Below are 12,243 nucleotides of genomic sequence, written 5' to 3' on the forward strand. Positions count from 1 at the left end.
GTTCTCCTTGGAGAGGACAGAGACTAGGAAGGAAAGGGGCTGCGGAGTGGCCTAGGGAGGGAATGGGAAAGGGGGGGATGGGATTTAACTCAGTGCCTATCGTGTACCAGCAAATACACTGGGCCTTGTGGTGGGCAACTGTTATTTTTGGCTGGCCAATGTCCTTCCCCCTTCTTCCAGAAACAGCTTGGGGGTCATGCAAATAGGCCTTTCCTGAGTGGGACTACTCATTCCCCACATCAGTCCATGTGGTTAAGTAGGGCAGACCCCACCAACAAGTGTATTCCAACTCTGTGGTCCTAGTGATTGGTTTGGAGATGGGCCTGAGATTGTCCAGTGAGAGCCAGTCCCGGGCTGAGCTATGAAAAAGAGAATCTCTCCTCCCCCTGGGCATGCTGTCTGATAGGATACAAGCCTGGGGCCAATGGTGTCCAACTTCCCCATCATGAAGGAGAGCCTTCCTGAGAATAAGGCCCACACAGGGTACAGTGGAGCCAAGATGGTAGGATACTCCAAATGCATTTGTTTGAGCCCTGGATCCAGCTGTGCCTGAAGCAAGACCTACTCCTGGGCTTTTTTTTTTTTTTTAATTTTTTTTTTTTAACGTTTATTTATTTTTGGGACAGAGAGAGACAGAGCATGAACGGGGAGGGGCAGAGAGAGAGGGAGACACAGAACCGGAAGCAGGCTCCAGGCTCTGAGCCATCAGCCCAGAGCCCGACGCGGGGCTCGAACTCATGAACCGCGAGATCGTGACCTGGCTGAAGTCGGACTCTTAACCGACTGAGCCACCCAGGCGCCCCCTCCTGGGCTTTTTATTATGGGAGCTGATAAATTTCCTTTTTGGTCTGAGCTATTTGACTATGGTTTCTGCGCTTGCAACCAAAAAAGTCCTCACTAACTGTAAAGACACTTCTGTATGTGTCCTTTACTCTCACACGACTACCACACTCGTAAGACTTCTGACATTAGATGTGTGTGTGTGTGTGTTTGTGTGTGTGTGGTGGGGGCGGGGGGGGGGGGGGTTCCACTGCAAGCAATTCTCTGAGACGTCAGCTGGATGTCCTATAGCTTAACCGGTTCTGACACTATTTACCTAGAAAGAGTATCAGACCCCACAGGTTAAGGGCTCAGTCCTACATGGCTGCCCCTCCCCCACTTCAGATGCCAATCTCAAGTCCCAGGTTGTCACTTGTGCTTCTGACCGACTGGCTATAAATTGGGGTTCCCATGACCCCCCAACTTGGGCTCAATAATTCACTAGCGTAGCTTACAGAACTCAGGGGAACACTTATGTTTACTGGTTTCTTATACAAGGGGATGACAAAGGGTAGAGATGAACATCCAGGTGGAAGGGGTTCGTAGGCCAAGGGGTGCGGGAGGAGGCGTGGAGCTTCCATGGCCCCTCCCAGCGCACCAGTCTCCCAGAACCTCCACGTGTTCGGCAACCCGGAGGCTCTCCAAACCCCACCCTTTGGGGGTTTTTATGGAGGCTCCATCACAGAGGCACGATCCATCATCACCTCAGTTTCCAGACCCTCTCTCTCCCCCTTCTGGAGGATGCGAGGTGGCCCTGAAAGTTCCAAGCTTCTATTCATGGCTAGATCTTTCTGGTGTCCAGCCCCCTCCCTGAAGCTCTCCAGGAGTCCACCGGCAGTCACCTCATTAGAACAAAAGCCACTCCTATCACCCAGATTTAGGAAGAGATTTAGGAACTCTGTGTCAGGAACCAGGGTCAAGGGCAAATACTAATACTTATACTATTAATTTATATAAAATCAATACAAAAGATGCTCCTCGTGTTCTTAACACTTACGGAGCTTGCAAGTTTTAGGAGCCCTGTGCTGGGAACCAGGGACAGAGAGAAGTTCATATATTTTCTATTATTTCACGCTAACATATCCATCAGGAGTTAAATAACAGTAGTATTCGCCGTGATAGATAGACTCTAAGTCTCAGAGAAAGTGACTTGGTGTCAGGTTTCATGGCCGGAAGCGGTAACGTTGGAATCCAAGTCTGTTTCACTCCAACCGTGTATTTCATGACATCACATGACCTCAAAGACCACTGAGTGGCAGAGAGCTGTGGCCACGTGTGTGGGATATAGGAGTCTGGAGTCCTAGATTTTAGCTCCGGCTCTACCAGAAACACCGCGTATGACCTTGGGATTGCACCACACGTCTTGGGGCTCCCTTTTCTCATCTGTAAAATGAGGAGGGCTAACTAGTTGATAGCTAAAAGTCTCTTCCAGCTTTAAGAAAAAAAATCAATACGTCCACGATGTTAATGGAGCCTCATACAAATGGAATCAATCGAAACCCGGTTACACCAGCAGCCTGAGAGGAGGCTCCCGGGATGCTCAACTGCTCAACGCAGCGGCACAAGGGAGAAGACAGCCGCCGCAGACACAGTGTCAGAGCGGCTTGGAAATGCTGGGATGAGTTCCCGTCTGCAGCCCTGTGTGTGATCCAAGTGTCTTCCTTCCCGAACAAAAAAGTCTGCTTTTATGACCACCCATCCCACTGACCCTTTACCCCACTACAATGCAGACGCTTCTCTCCTATAATCCAGCTGACCTCAGGCTGTTCTGAAGGTCACCTTTCCCCACACTCCACAGCTTCTTCTCAGCCCGCATAGTCCTCAACTGCTCCGCAGAATCTGACCAACACTGGCCGACCTCGCCATCCTTTCTGAAGCTCTGTATTCTTGTGGCCCAGGTCCCTTTCTCCCCCCACATCCCTGACTTCTCTTCCTCTTTCTCTGACACCTCACTCCCCTTGTGCACCTGTAAGCGGCCACTCCCCCAGGCTGCCTTCAGCCCCTTCCTCCCTCTTCCTCCTTTCTTCCCTCCCTCCCTCTGTCCCCCTCTCTCTCTTCCTCTCTCTTGCTCTCCCTCCCTCCTTCTCTCCATCCCAATGACTCCCCTGGCGCTATTATTCAAATCCTAGCCTTTCTGAGATTATTCCCTCCACGCTGCAAAGCCTGATGGAGCTTTGTTCCTGAGTTCTGCTCCACATTTCTGACCGCTTTCTTGAAACCTTCTCGGAATTTCAATCACAACCTGTCCCAAATGGAACTCGCTGTGTTTCTGCCTTGATCAGCTGCTTTCCCTGCCACCCCTCATTCCGCAGATGACAGCAGCAGACGTCCTCTCATCCAGGCTTGACACTTTGGTACAACTTTTGGCCTCTTTTCCCCCAACCCTCCTGTCTACAAGTTGCCCCGCAGCAAAGAGATGGGGATTTCACTTCCATCATGCTGGAGGTAGGTGGTGCTCCTTCTGTTTGCCGCTGTAGGTCTTGAATCCTTCCCATGACGTCATGGCCTCCCTGCTGGTCTCCCACTTCTATTTCTTTCCTCCCAATGGAGCCCGTGTCCGTTATGCCCTCTCTAAGGAGCAGCTCTAAGTGGGTCACTCATGCTCAGTCTTTGCATAAGCCCTATTGCCCAGTGAATCCCACACAAACGCCTCACCCTGGTATTGGGCCCTCAGAAATCCAGGCCAACACCCCAGCTGTGCTCCTGTGTCTTGCTTTGTCTTCCACATGGCACTCCTACTGCTCCCTGGAAAGGTTTAATAGTTGGTCAGCTCTGTGCCTTAAGCTTATTCTCTCTGACTCCCTACAATCTTTTAGAAACATAATCTTATCATGTTGCTTCTTGGTTTAAAACCTAGGGCGCCTGGGTGGCTAAGACGCATAAACGTCCGACTTCAGCTCAGGTCATGATCTCGCAGTTTGTGAGTTCGAGCCCCATGTTGGGCTCTGTGCTGACAGCTCAGAGCCTGGAGCCTGCTTCGGATTCTGGGTCTCCCTCTCTCTTTGCTTCTCCCCTGCTCACACTCTGTCTCTCTCTTAAAAATAAATAAAAACATTAAAAAAAATGAAAAACTCTCCACTACCTTGCCATTGCACTTACTCTAAAATCCAAACTCCTAAATGGCTACAAAGCCCTATACAATATGTCCTGTGTGATAGACTCCATCCTCCTTAGCCCCAATTTATATAATTCAGCCGCACTGGCCTTTTCCTCTGTTCTTTGAATGAGGCAAGCTCTATTCTCCCCTAGCTGGTCACGAGACAGCCTCCTTCTTATCCTTGGGGCTCAGCTTCAATGCATCTCTGTGGATCCTGCCTTCCTGGTTGCTACACTCTTTCCTGCACAGACTGGATGCGGCTGCAGAATCCTTCTCAACACAAGTGCTGGCTTCAGGTAACACTGACCAAGTGACCTGCGTTCTCAGAATTTGCGATTCTGCCTGGAAGAGCAGTCTGCCATCCCCCAGCCACTGTCAGAAGGGAAAACTGAGGCCTAGAGAGGCAAAGAGACTCACCCCAAATCTGAGCATGAGGGAGCAGTTGAGTCAATATCAGAACCCACTTGTTTCTAGTCTTCCGCCATTGTTTTTCCTTTGCACCAAACTCTTTCCTGTTTTGAATTCCTCGAGGTGGGTGGTCCCAAACCATAGGAAGACAGTCTTCTGGGCTCACAGGATGTGGGAAGGAAGGCCAGGAAGGCCAGCAGATAGGAGCTCGGGCAGGGGCGCAGGTTGCCTGTTCCTGGCAGAGCTGAGGCTGTGCATCAGAGGCAGGGGAGAGCTGTTGCCATGGTGATGGACCAGCCAAAGCAGGGCTCAGGGAGCAAGCCAGTAGACAAGCTGGTTCTTAAATCGGCACATTACCAAATGCTTAAAAAATTAAAACTGGCTTCCATCCTTTAGCAGGTTGGGAAGAAACCCGTAATTGTCTCTCCCCAGTAATCTATCTGGGTCTGAGTCCAGAGAAGCCACTGATATTCCCAGCACGGCGTTTTTTGAACAGGGAATAATTTTGTCTGGCTTCTCACTTTGGGAGGGCCCAGAGAGGCAAAGTTATTTGCTCAAGTCGTGCAGCAAGCTCAGCCGGGGTAGAGGCAGTGGGGGGGGGGGGGGGAGGCTGGGGAAGAAGGGGGCCTCAGTGATGACTTTTTGGAGTCACGGGCCATCCTACGCAAACACCTTCACAGTTCCTTGAACCCCACTCACCTCCAAGACCCTGCCGCTGATGTATCGGTCACAGGTCTCGCATTTAATGCCAAACTGGGAGTGGTAGTCAGATTCGCAGTACGGAACACCATCCCTGCAAGAGGAAATCCACACAGGGAGAGGAAGTTGGGGGTGTGGGGATCCGAGGGGGAGCCACATGGAGGTTCCAGGACCTGCAGCCAATGGTGACTGGGCCAAGATTAGAAACACTTGGGGAGCTTGTCAAAAATGCAGACTCCCCAGCCACCCCCCCCAGATCTCTGGAATCAGAGAACCCCTGGAAGGGGGCCTGGGAATCTGCATCTCGGCAGACTTCCCGAGCGCACCTGGGAACCACTGGTCTGGGTTGCTGGCCATGGGTGCCCCTCTTCTGTCCTCCTTCCGCCCCTCCTCCCCGCAAGCTCTCCAGACCCACTTTCTTCTCTTTATCCCTAAGGGCTGTGAGAAAAAAGTATTGTCAAAATGCATTAAGTTTTATTGTATTTAGAATAGGTGATAGTTGCATTTGGCACATTATAAAGGCATAAAGGGGAATGCCTTCACCCTCCTCCCAGCCCTTTCCCGGAGGGAATCGATGTGGTCAGTTTTTGTGGATAGCCTTAAAGGGCTCCTCTTCTAATAAGAAATTTTACCCGCAGTGAAAGAGTCATCTGACTGTCCTCCCAGGTCAGTAGATAACAGGAAACTACCTTAAGCACTTCCTATGTGTTTCGTTTTCACATAGAAGTTTTAAGTTTCACTTAAAACTTATCAGGCAGTAATAGGATTTTTGTTAATGATTCTTGTACTACCTCCTACTACTAATAGCCACTGACATTTATTTCTTGGTGTGTGCCGGGCCCTCCAAAGGTGTTTCACATAGATTATTTCATTTAATCCTTCCGGCCGCCCTATGAAGTCAGAACTATCAGTCTCCCTATTGTGTTGATGAGGCAACTCAGTAACTCAACGCCGATGCTCTAAAGCTGGATCCAAAGCCGGGCGGTCTGGTTTCTCGCCCAGGTCGTCATGAGGACTGAAAGACGGCTCCAGCGTGTAGGGCTCAGCTGTGCCGGCCTGTAGTGAGGACTTCGTGTGTGGAGAGGGGACTTCAACAGGACACTGCATCTAAGGACCAGATCTGATGACACAGCTGTGTAGTGCTAATGAATCCAGGACGAGAGAGGGCCATTTCCCCCACCTCTGGGCATAAGAGAACCGGCTCACACAGAGAGGCCTGAAGGACAGGCATGTCACTGTTTTGTCTCCAAGTTGTTGCCATGCTGGGACTGCTGTGACCCCACCCTGGGCAGCAGGGAGTCTGTGTTCCCCTGAAGGAGAGGCAGCAATGAGGACTCAGGCCCAGAAAAGCCCAGAGGTCAGACTGCTGTTCGTGGGCCCAGGAGACAAGCCTCCTCCCACCCCTGCCAACCTTTCCGCACGCCGTAGGTGTGGGAGGTGACCCTGCAGGGGGGATAAAGTCATGTGTCAGCAGAGGGGTACGATGAGCCAGCAAAATTTGGGTATAAATGCCAACCCCACCTCATTTGGACCCACGGGTTGGGAGGCCTTAGGGAATTTGAAATATGCATGATTCTAAAGAGAGGCAGAGGGTAAAATTAATATTTACTAGACACTTATTACGTACGAAGCACTGATACCTGAGCCTTTGCGTGACCCAATGAGGTAGGTCTTCTTATCTGTTTTGATAAGTGAGGAAACTGGGACTTGGAGAAGTGAAGTCTCTTGCCAAGGTCATGCAGGCTGGGCTTCTAACCAGGGCATCGATGCCACAGTCAGTGCCTCTAAGCACCTGCCACTCTGCCAGCAGACAAATGAAGAGCCCAGGGCAGGCTTCAGAGGCCCAAGGTGCAACGGGCAGTCAGGGCTGGGCCTCCTTGAGAGGAGCTCTGGGCAAACCCTGTGCCTCTAAAGAATTCTCACTCGGGCGCACAGACTCAAGGCCTCCTGGCTGGTGACTCACTTAAGGACACTTCTTACTCGGCAAGCACAGAGCGAGATGCCAAACTCCTATTAACATGGCATTCAAAGCTCTCGGTGACGTGACCTCAGCTCACCTCTGCAGCCTCGGACCTTGCTTCACGTGTGCACGTGTCTGAGCTCTGGCCAACAAGATGGACGTGTCAGGCACCACCTTGCCCTTGCCCAGGCCGGGCATTCTGCCTCCCAGCTTTCCTTCTTTGCATTTTCCATTCTTACCCCTGTTTCCAAGGTCTGGCTCAAATAGCACTATCCTCCATGAAGCTCTCACAGACTCCAGATTTCACTCCCTGCTACTTCGAAGTGATCCCTTCTTTCTCTGAATATTCACAGCCCTGTTCTTGGGCCTCCGGCAGACAGGGCTCTCTGGTAGCATCCGTGCCCCCTTTTGCCCAGAACCTCGCCTGGGGTTTCCTTTGGGGGCCACCCCTTGCCCCTCACAGTCACTGTGGGTCACGGAGGGCTGGTCTCTGGCTCTAGGGTTCACATCCTCCTGGCCAGCGATTGCTCAGGAATGGGTATGTGACCTAAGGGTGGCCAAATCAGGGGCAACCATGGGACTTCCACTGGAATCCTTGGGAAGGAGGCCTTTTTCTCTCTGCCGGCCTGGCTAAGCTGGGAGAATGAAAGCCTGGAGTGGCTGGTGATTACCTTTGCTACCCTTTGGGGAGCGCCTGTTTGAGAATAAATCCAACACGGAAGAAGCTGGAGCTGGGAGAGGGGTGGGGGAGAGAGAGGTGGGGGAGAGGGGCACTTCTAAAGAGCTAATGACATCTTTAAGTCCCTGGATTCAGCCACGCCAAAGTCAGTATGCCTCTGGCTTTCCCATTTCTGAGTCAATAAACTCTCATTTTTGCTTAAATGAGTTCGAATTGGGTTTTCTGTCACTTATGATCTGAAGGGTCTTCAACAACAAAACTCTTGAGCTCCCTATCACACAACTGCTGATGTCATAATTCTTTATGTATATAGTTTATCTCCCTTATTGGATTATCACTTTGTTGACAGCAAAAACCATATGTGCTACAATTTTACTTGCTCACTATGTCCTAGCAGTGGGTCACAATGGCACCTCAGAAGGGTCTGGGTCACAGAGCATCAAAGCTGTCAGGGCCTGTGGCCACGATTTCTTGTAGGTACTTGAGTATGTAGACGCTGTCACTAGGGTCTAGTGGCCAGGGGACCGGTGCCACACCGCGCAGGCACTGGGGGTTGGGCCCTCTTTCCTGATAGCTTTGTGTGTCCGTTGTATCTCATCTCATGGATTCAATTCATTCAACAACTGTATCATTGGCCGGGGGTCGGGCACTGTGCTAAAAAGGCAGCCGTGGCTGAAACAAAGTCCCTGCCTTGGTGAGGACAGACATTCAATTTAATCATGGAGCAAGTTACTTACTTCCCCAAGCCTCAGTTTTCACAGCTTTGAAAATGGGGCTGGACGCCTCATGGGGGTAGTTGTGGGATTTAATGGGATAACCCGTACACAGCTATTAGTGTATTCTTGGGACACGATAAAAGCTCCATACGTGGTAGCTGATATTAGTATCATTATTAAAGAGTTGACATGGATAAATGGATAACTGCAGACCGGGTTAGCCTGTGTGAAGGACACAAACAGGGCACGGAGGGCATGAGACCACCTCTGAAGAGACAGTGTGGGACGCAAGACCAGCGGGGGGGGAGGCGCAAGCACGTCAGGGAGGGAGGAGAGCATCGCGGGCCGAGGAAACACCACGGAAGGGCCCAAGGGTCAGGGAGATGCTGTTCGCGGCTGTGGCCGTGTGGTGGCTGGATGCAAGTGGAGGGAGGCGCTACTGGAGACCCGGGCAAAGGCCGCAGGGGGCAGGCTGGAAGGATGGGGGGGGGCGCGGAAGCTGGGGCGGGGAGGGGGGAGACACCCACTTGCTGATGTACTCCCCAGTGAGGATGACGCTGCAGGTCTGGCATTTGAAGCAGCTGACGTGCCACTGCTTGTCCAGCGCCAGGAGCGACTGGCCGTGCTTGATCTCCTCCTTGCACCCGGCACAGTCTGCAAAGACAAGAGAACGCCACTGAGCAAAACATCCTGGCCCTCCTCTCCAGCCAGGTGAAGGAGAACCACCCCCCACCCCCCACAAAGCCGGTTTTCTCTCCGCAGTGGACACCCTGGTCCTGGCACCTGTCCAGGGGTCTCCCAGGTAAAAGCAAAGGCCGCCGGGGCCCTGGCCTCTGGACAAGAGGTCTCGGCGCGAGGGAGAAAGACATCCTAGGATTCCTTCAGAAAGTTCTCTGTCATCCTGCCCACTGTGCATCCAAAACCAGACGGAGCCTGCCCTGCTTCCCGCCTGCCCTCAAGCAGGTAACTACGCAGGCTGCTCTCTGTGACCTGGGGGACCCGAGGCATGAGCATCACCTGGGAGCTTACAGGTGTGCATCCTCTCAGACCCACCCAGACCTACTGAATTTGACCTAGATCTCCAAGCACAGTAACGTCTGAGACGCAGCGCTCCAGGGATAAGCTTAGTGGCTAATTTTCCCCACCCTGAGGCTGTGTGCTCAAGGGCAAGGACCCCGTCTCTGTTTGGTGGTTAAATCTATTCTCTTGCCTAGTGCTGTGCTGGGCACATAGTAGGCACTCAAATCATATTTGCTGAACACGCACGAAGGAGCGGACCTCACACGGTACCCAAGAAAAGGACAGAATTTACCATGACTGGCCCCGCTCCAACATACTTATATGCCAAACGTTTTCCGCTCCAAGGATTAAAGAACGTGATAGGACTGTCCCAAACCGGAGCGGTGCCCTCACTCTCTATCCTGATTCCCCTGGAATGGGCATCAGGACCACAGAATGTGGGGGCCAGGCATCTGCCTGTTGCTCCATCGGTGTCTGGGGAGGGGCAGGAAATGGAGCCAGCATCCGAGGTACTTGGGAGATGCTGGGAAATCAGCCTACCCGACCGGATGTCCCATTCTGGAGGAGGAAAGGGTCACGGGACAAAGTTTACCAGAGGACAAGCCTCCCTACTGGCACCACAAGACAGATGCATACTTTGGAGCCTGGGGAGGAGAGAAGCTGCACATCAAGTTGGGAGAGGCTGGCTGGAAACCCTCAAGTCCAGCTGGGAGCGGGTCCTGGGAGAGAAGATGATTCCTGCCTGTCGAGGAAGGGGGTGCGCCCGGCTAACTGTGGGGAGGGACTGGGCCCTGATGACATGTCTGTAGGAGGCACCCCCACAGTTCTGAGCTCTTGGCTACCTAGAGCCTTTCTGACATCCTTAGCATGACTAGGGGCAGGAGGGTCTCTGATTGCAAACTGCTTCTGGGGACTGGGAGAATGGTTTTGAGATCTCTTTTCCTGCCTTTCCTCCTGGAATAAGTCTACCCACTTCTTTTTTTAATTTTATTTATTTATTTATTTATTTTTATAAATTTTTTTTTTACATTTATTTATTTTTGAGACAGAGAGAGACACAGCATGAACGGGGGAGGGTCAGAGAGAGGGAGACACAGAATCTGAAACAGGCTCCAGGCTCTGAGCCGTCAGCACAAAGCCTGACGCGGGGCTCGAACTCACGGACCGCGAGATCATGACCTGAGCCGAAGTCGGCCGCTTAACCGACTGAGCCACCCAGGCGCCCCAACCCACTTCTATCCCAATAATTATAGATGTTGGAATGTAATCATCTAGAGATGACTTCATACAAGTGACTTGCCTGTGCTCAGCACAGAAGAACCTGGGGGCTCAGGGGTCAAATACCGAACTCGCGTCTCTGTGGGCCTCCGTGATAGGGTTACATAATTCCACAGGGGCTCAGAATTCACAGAGCAGTTGGTCACAGTCCCACCTAATGCAGGAATCTACAGCATTCTTGACAGGTGGGTACCGTCCTCTGCTTACTTGCCTCCAGCGATGGGAAGCTCACCCCCTCTGCGGAAGCCCACTTTGCCTTTGGACAGGCAAAACTGTCAGGCCTGCTTTCTTTATTTTTCCGATTTTGATTTTTAAAAATACGTATCACATAAAGTTTATTCGTGTTTTCTTTTGTTACTTTCCTTTTTTATTTCGTATCTGATTTTTTTTTTTATTGAAGTATCATTTGCACACGATGTTACATTAGCCTCAGGTATACAACACAGAGATTCACCAACTCTCTACCTGGTGCTATGAGACCACAAGCGTAGCCGTTATCTGTCACCGTACAACGCTGTTACAACGCCATTCACTACATTCCCTATGCCGTGCCTTTTATCCCCAGGACTCACTCATTCCACAAGTGGAAGCCAGTAACCCCTACTCCCGGTCACCCGTGTTTGTCCATCCCCCCTTCCCCACCCCTCCGTCAACCATCAGCTTGTTCTCTGTATTTATGGGTCTGTTTCTGCTTTTTTGCTTGTTTATTCATTTGTTTTGGTTTTTAGACCCTAGGTATAAGTGAAATCATCCAGTATTTGTCTTTCTCTGACTTATTTCACGTAGCATAATGCCCTCTAGGTCCATCCATGTTGTTGCAAACGGCAACATTCCATTCCTTTTTTGTGGCTGAGTAATATTCCATGGTGTATATATATATATATGCCACATCTTCTTTATCCATTCATTGGTCGATGGGCACTTGGGTTGCTTCCATATCTTGGCCATTGTGAATAATGCTGCAATACACATCGGGGTGCATGTATCTTTTTAAATTAGTAAATTTGTTTTCTTTGGGAAAATATCCAGCAGGGGAATTACTGGATCCTAGGGAAGTTCCATATTTAATTAAAAAAAATTTTTTTTTAAGTTTATTTATTTTGAGAGAGAGACAGAGAAAGAGAGCAAGCAGGGGAGGGGCAGAGGGAGGGAGTCAGCAAATCCCAAGCAGACTCCACACTGTCAGCACAGAGGTCAATGTGGTGCTCGAACTCATGAACCGTTAGATCCTGACTTGAGCTGAGACTAAGAGTCAGACGCTTGACCAACTGAGCCACCCAGGTGCCCCAATTTTTAATTTTTTGAGGAACCTCTGTTCTGTTTTCCACAGGGATTGCATCAGTCCACATTCTCACCTACAGTGCACAGGGGTCCCTTTTTCTCCACACTCTCGTCGACACTTGTCATTTCTCGTCACAACTGCCTTGTTTTTATGGAGACTGAGACTGGACTCCTTGTGAAGCCCCTTATTTTATGCAGTAAGAATAACCTACCTCTTTTGCCACCTGACATTTCCTTTAAATATATATATATATATATATATATATATACATATTTATATATATAC

General features: G+C 50.8%; 1 protein-coding gene across 7 annotated transcripts in view; it reads right to left on the reverse strand.

Annotated features, from left to right (window-relative positions):
* Positions 1-12,243, reverse strand: part of ABLIM3 (actin binding LIM protein family member 3) — a 71,903-nt gene that overhangs the window by 41,550 nt on the left and 18,110 nt on the right. For all 7 annotated transcript variants that reach the window (XM_049648045.1, XM_049648044.1, XM_049648043.1 and 4 more), the window contains exons 4-5: positions 8,906-9,032; positions 5,024-5,117 (exon numbers count right to left, since the gene is read on the reverse strand). In XM_049648045.1, the coding sequence (XP_049504002.1) occupies positions 5,024-5,117; positions 8,906-9,032 (221 nt within the window). The remainder of the gene's footprint in view (positions 1-5,023; positions 5,118-8,905; positions 9,033-12,243) is intronic.

The sequence above is a fragment of the Panthera uncia genome (genome assembly GCF_023721935.1).
Source record: "Panthera uncia isolate 11264 chromosome A1 unlocalized genomic scaffold, Puncia_PCG_1.0 HiC_scaffold_17, whole genome shotgun sequence".
NCBI lineage: Eukaryota > Metazoa > Chordata > Mammalia > Carnivora > Felidae > Panthera > Panthera uncia.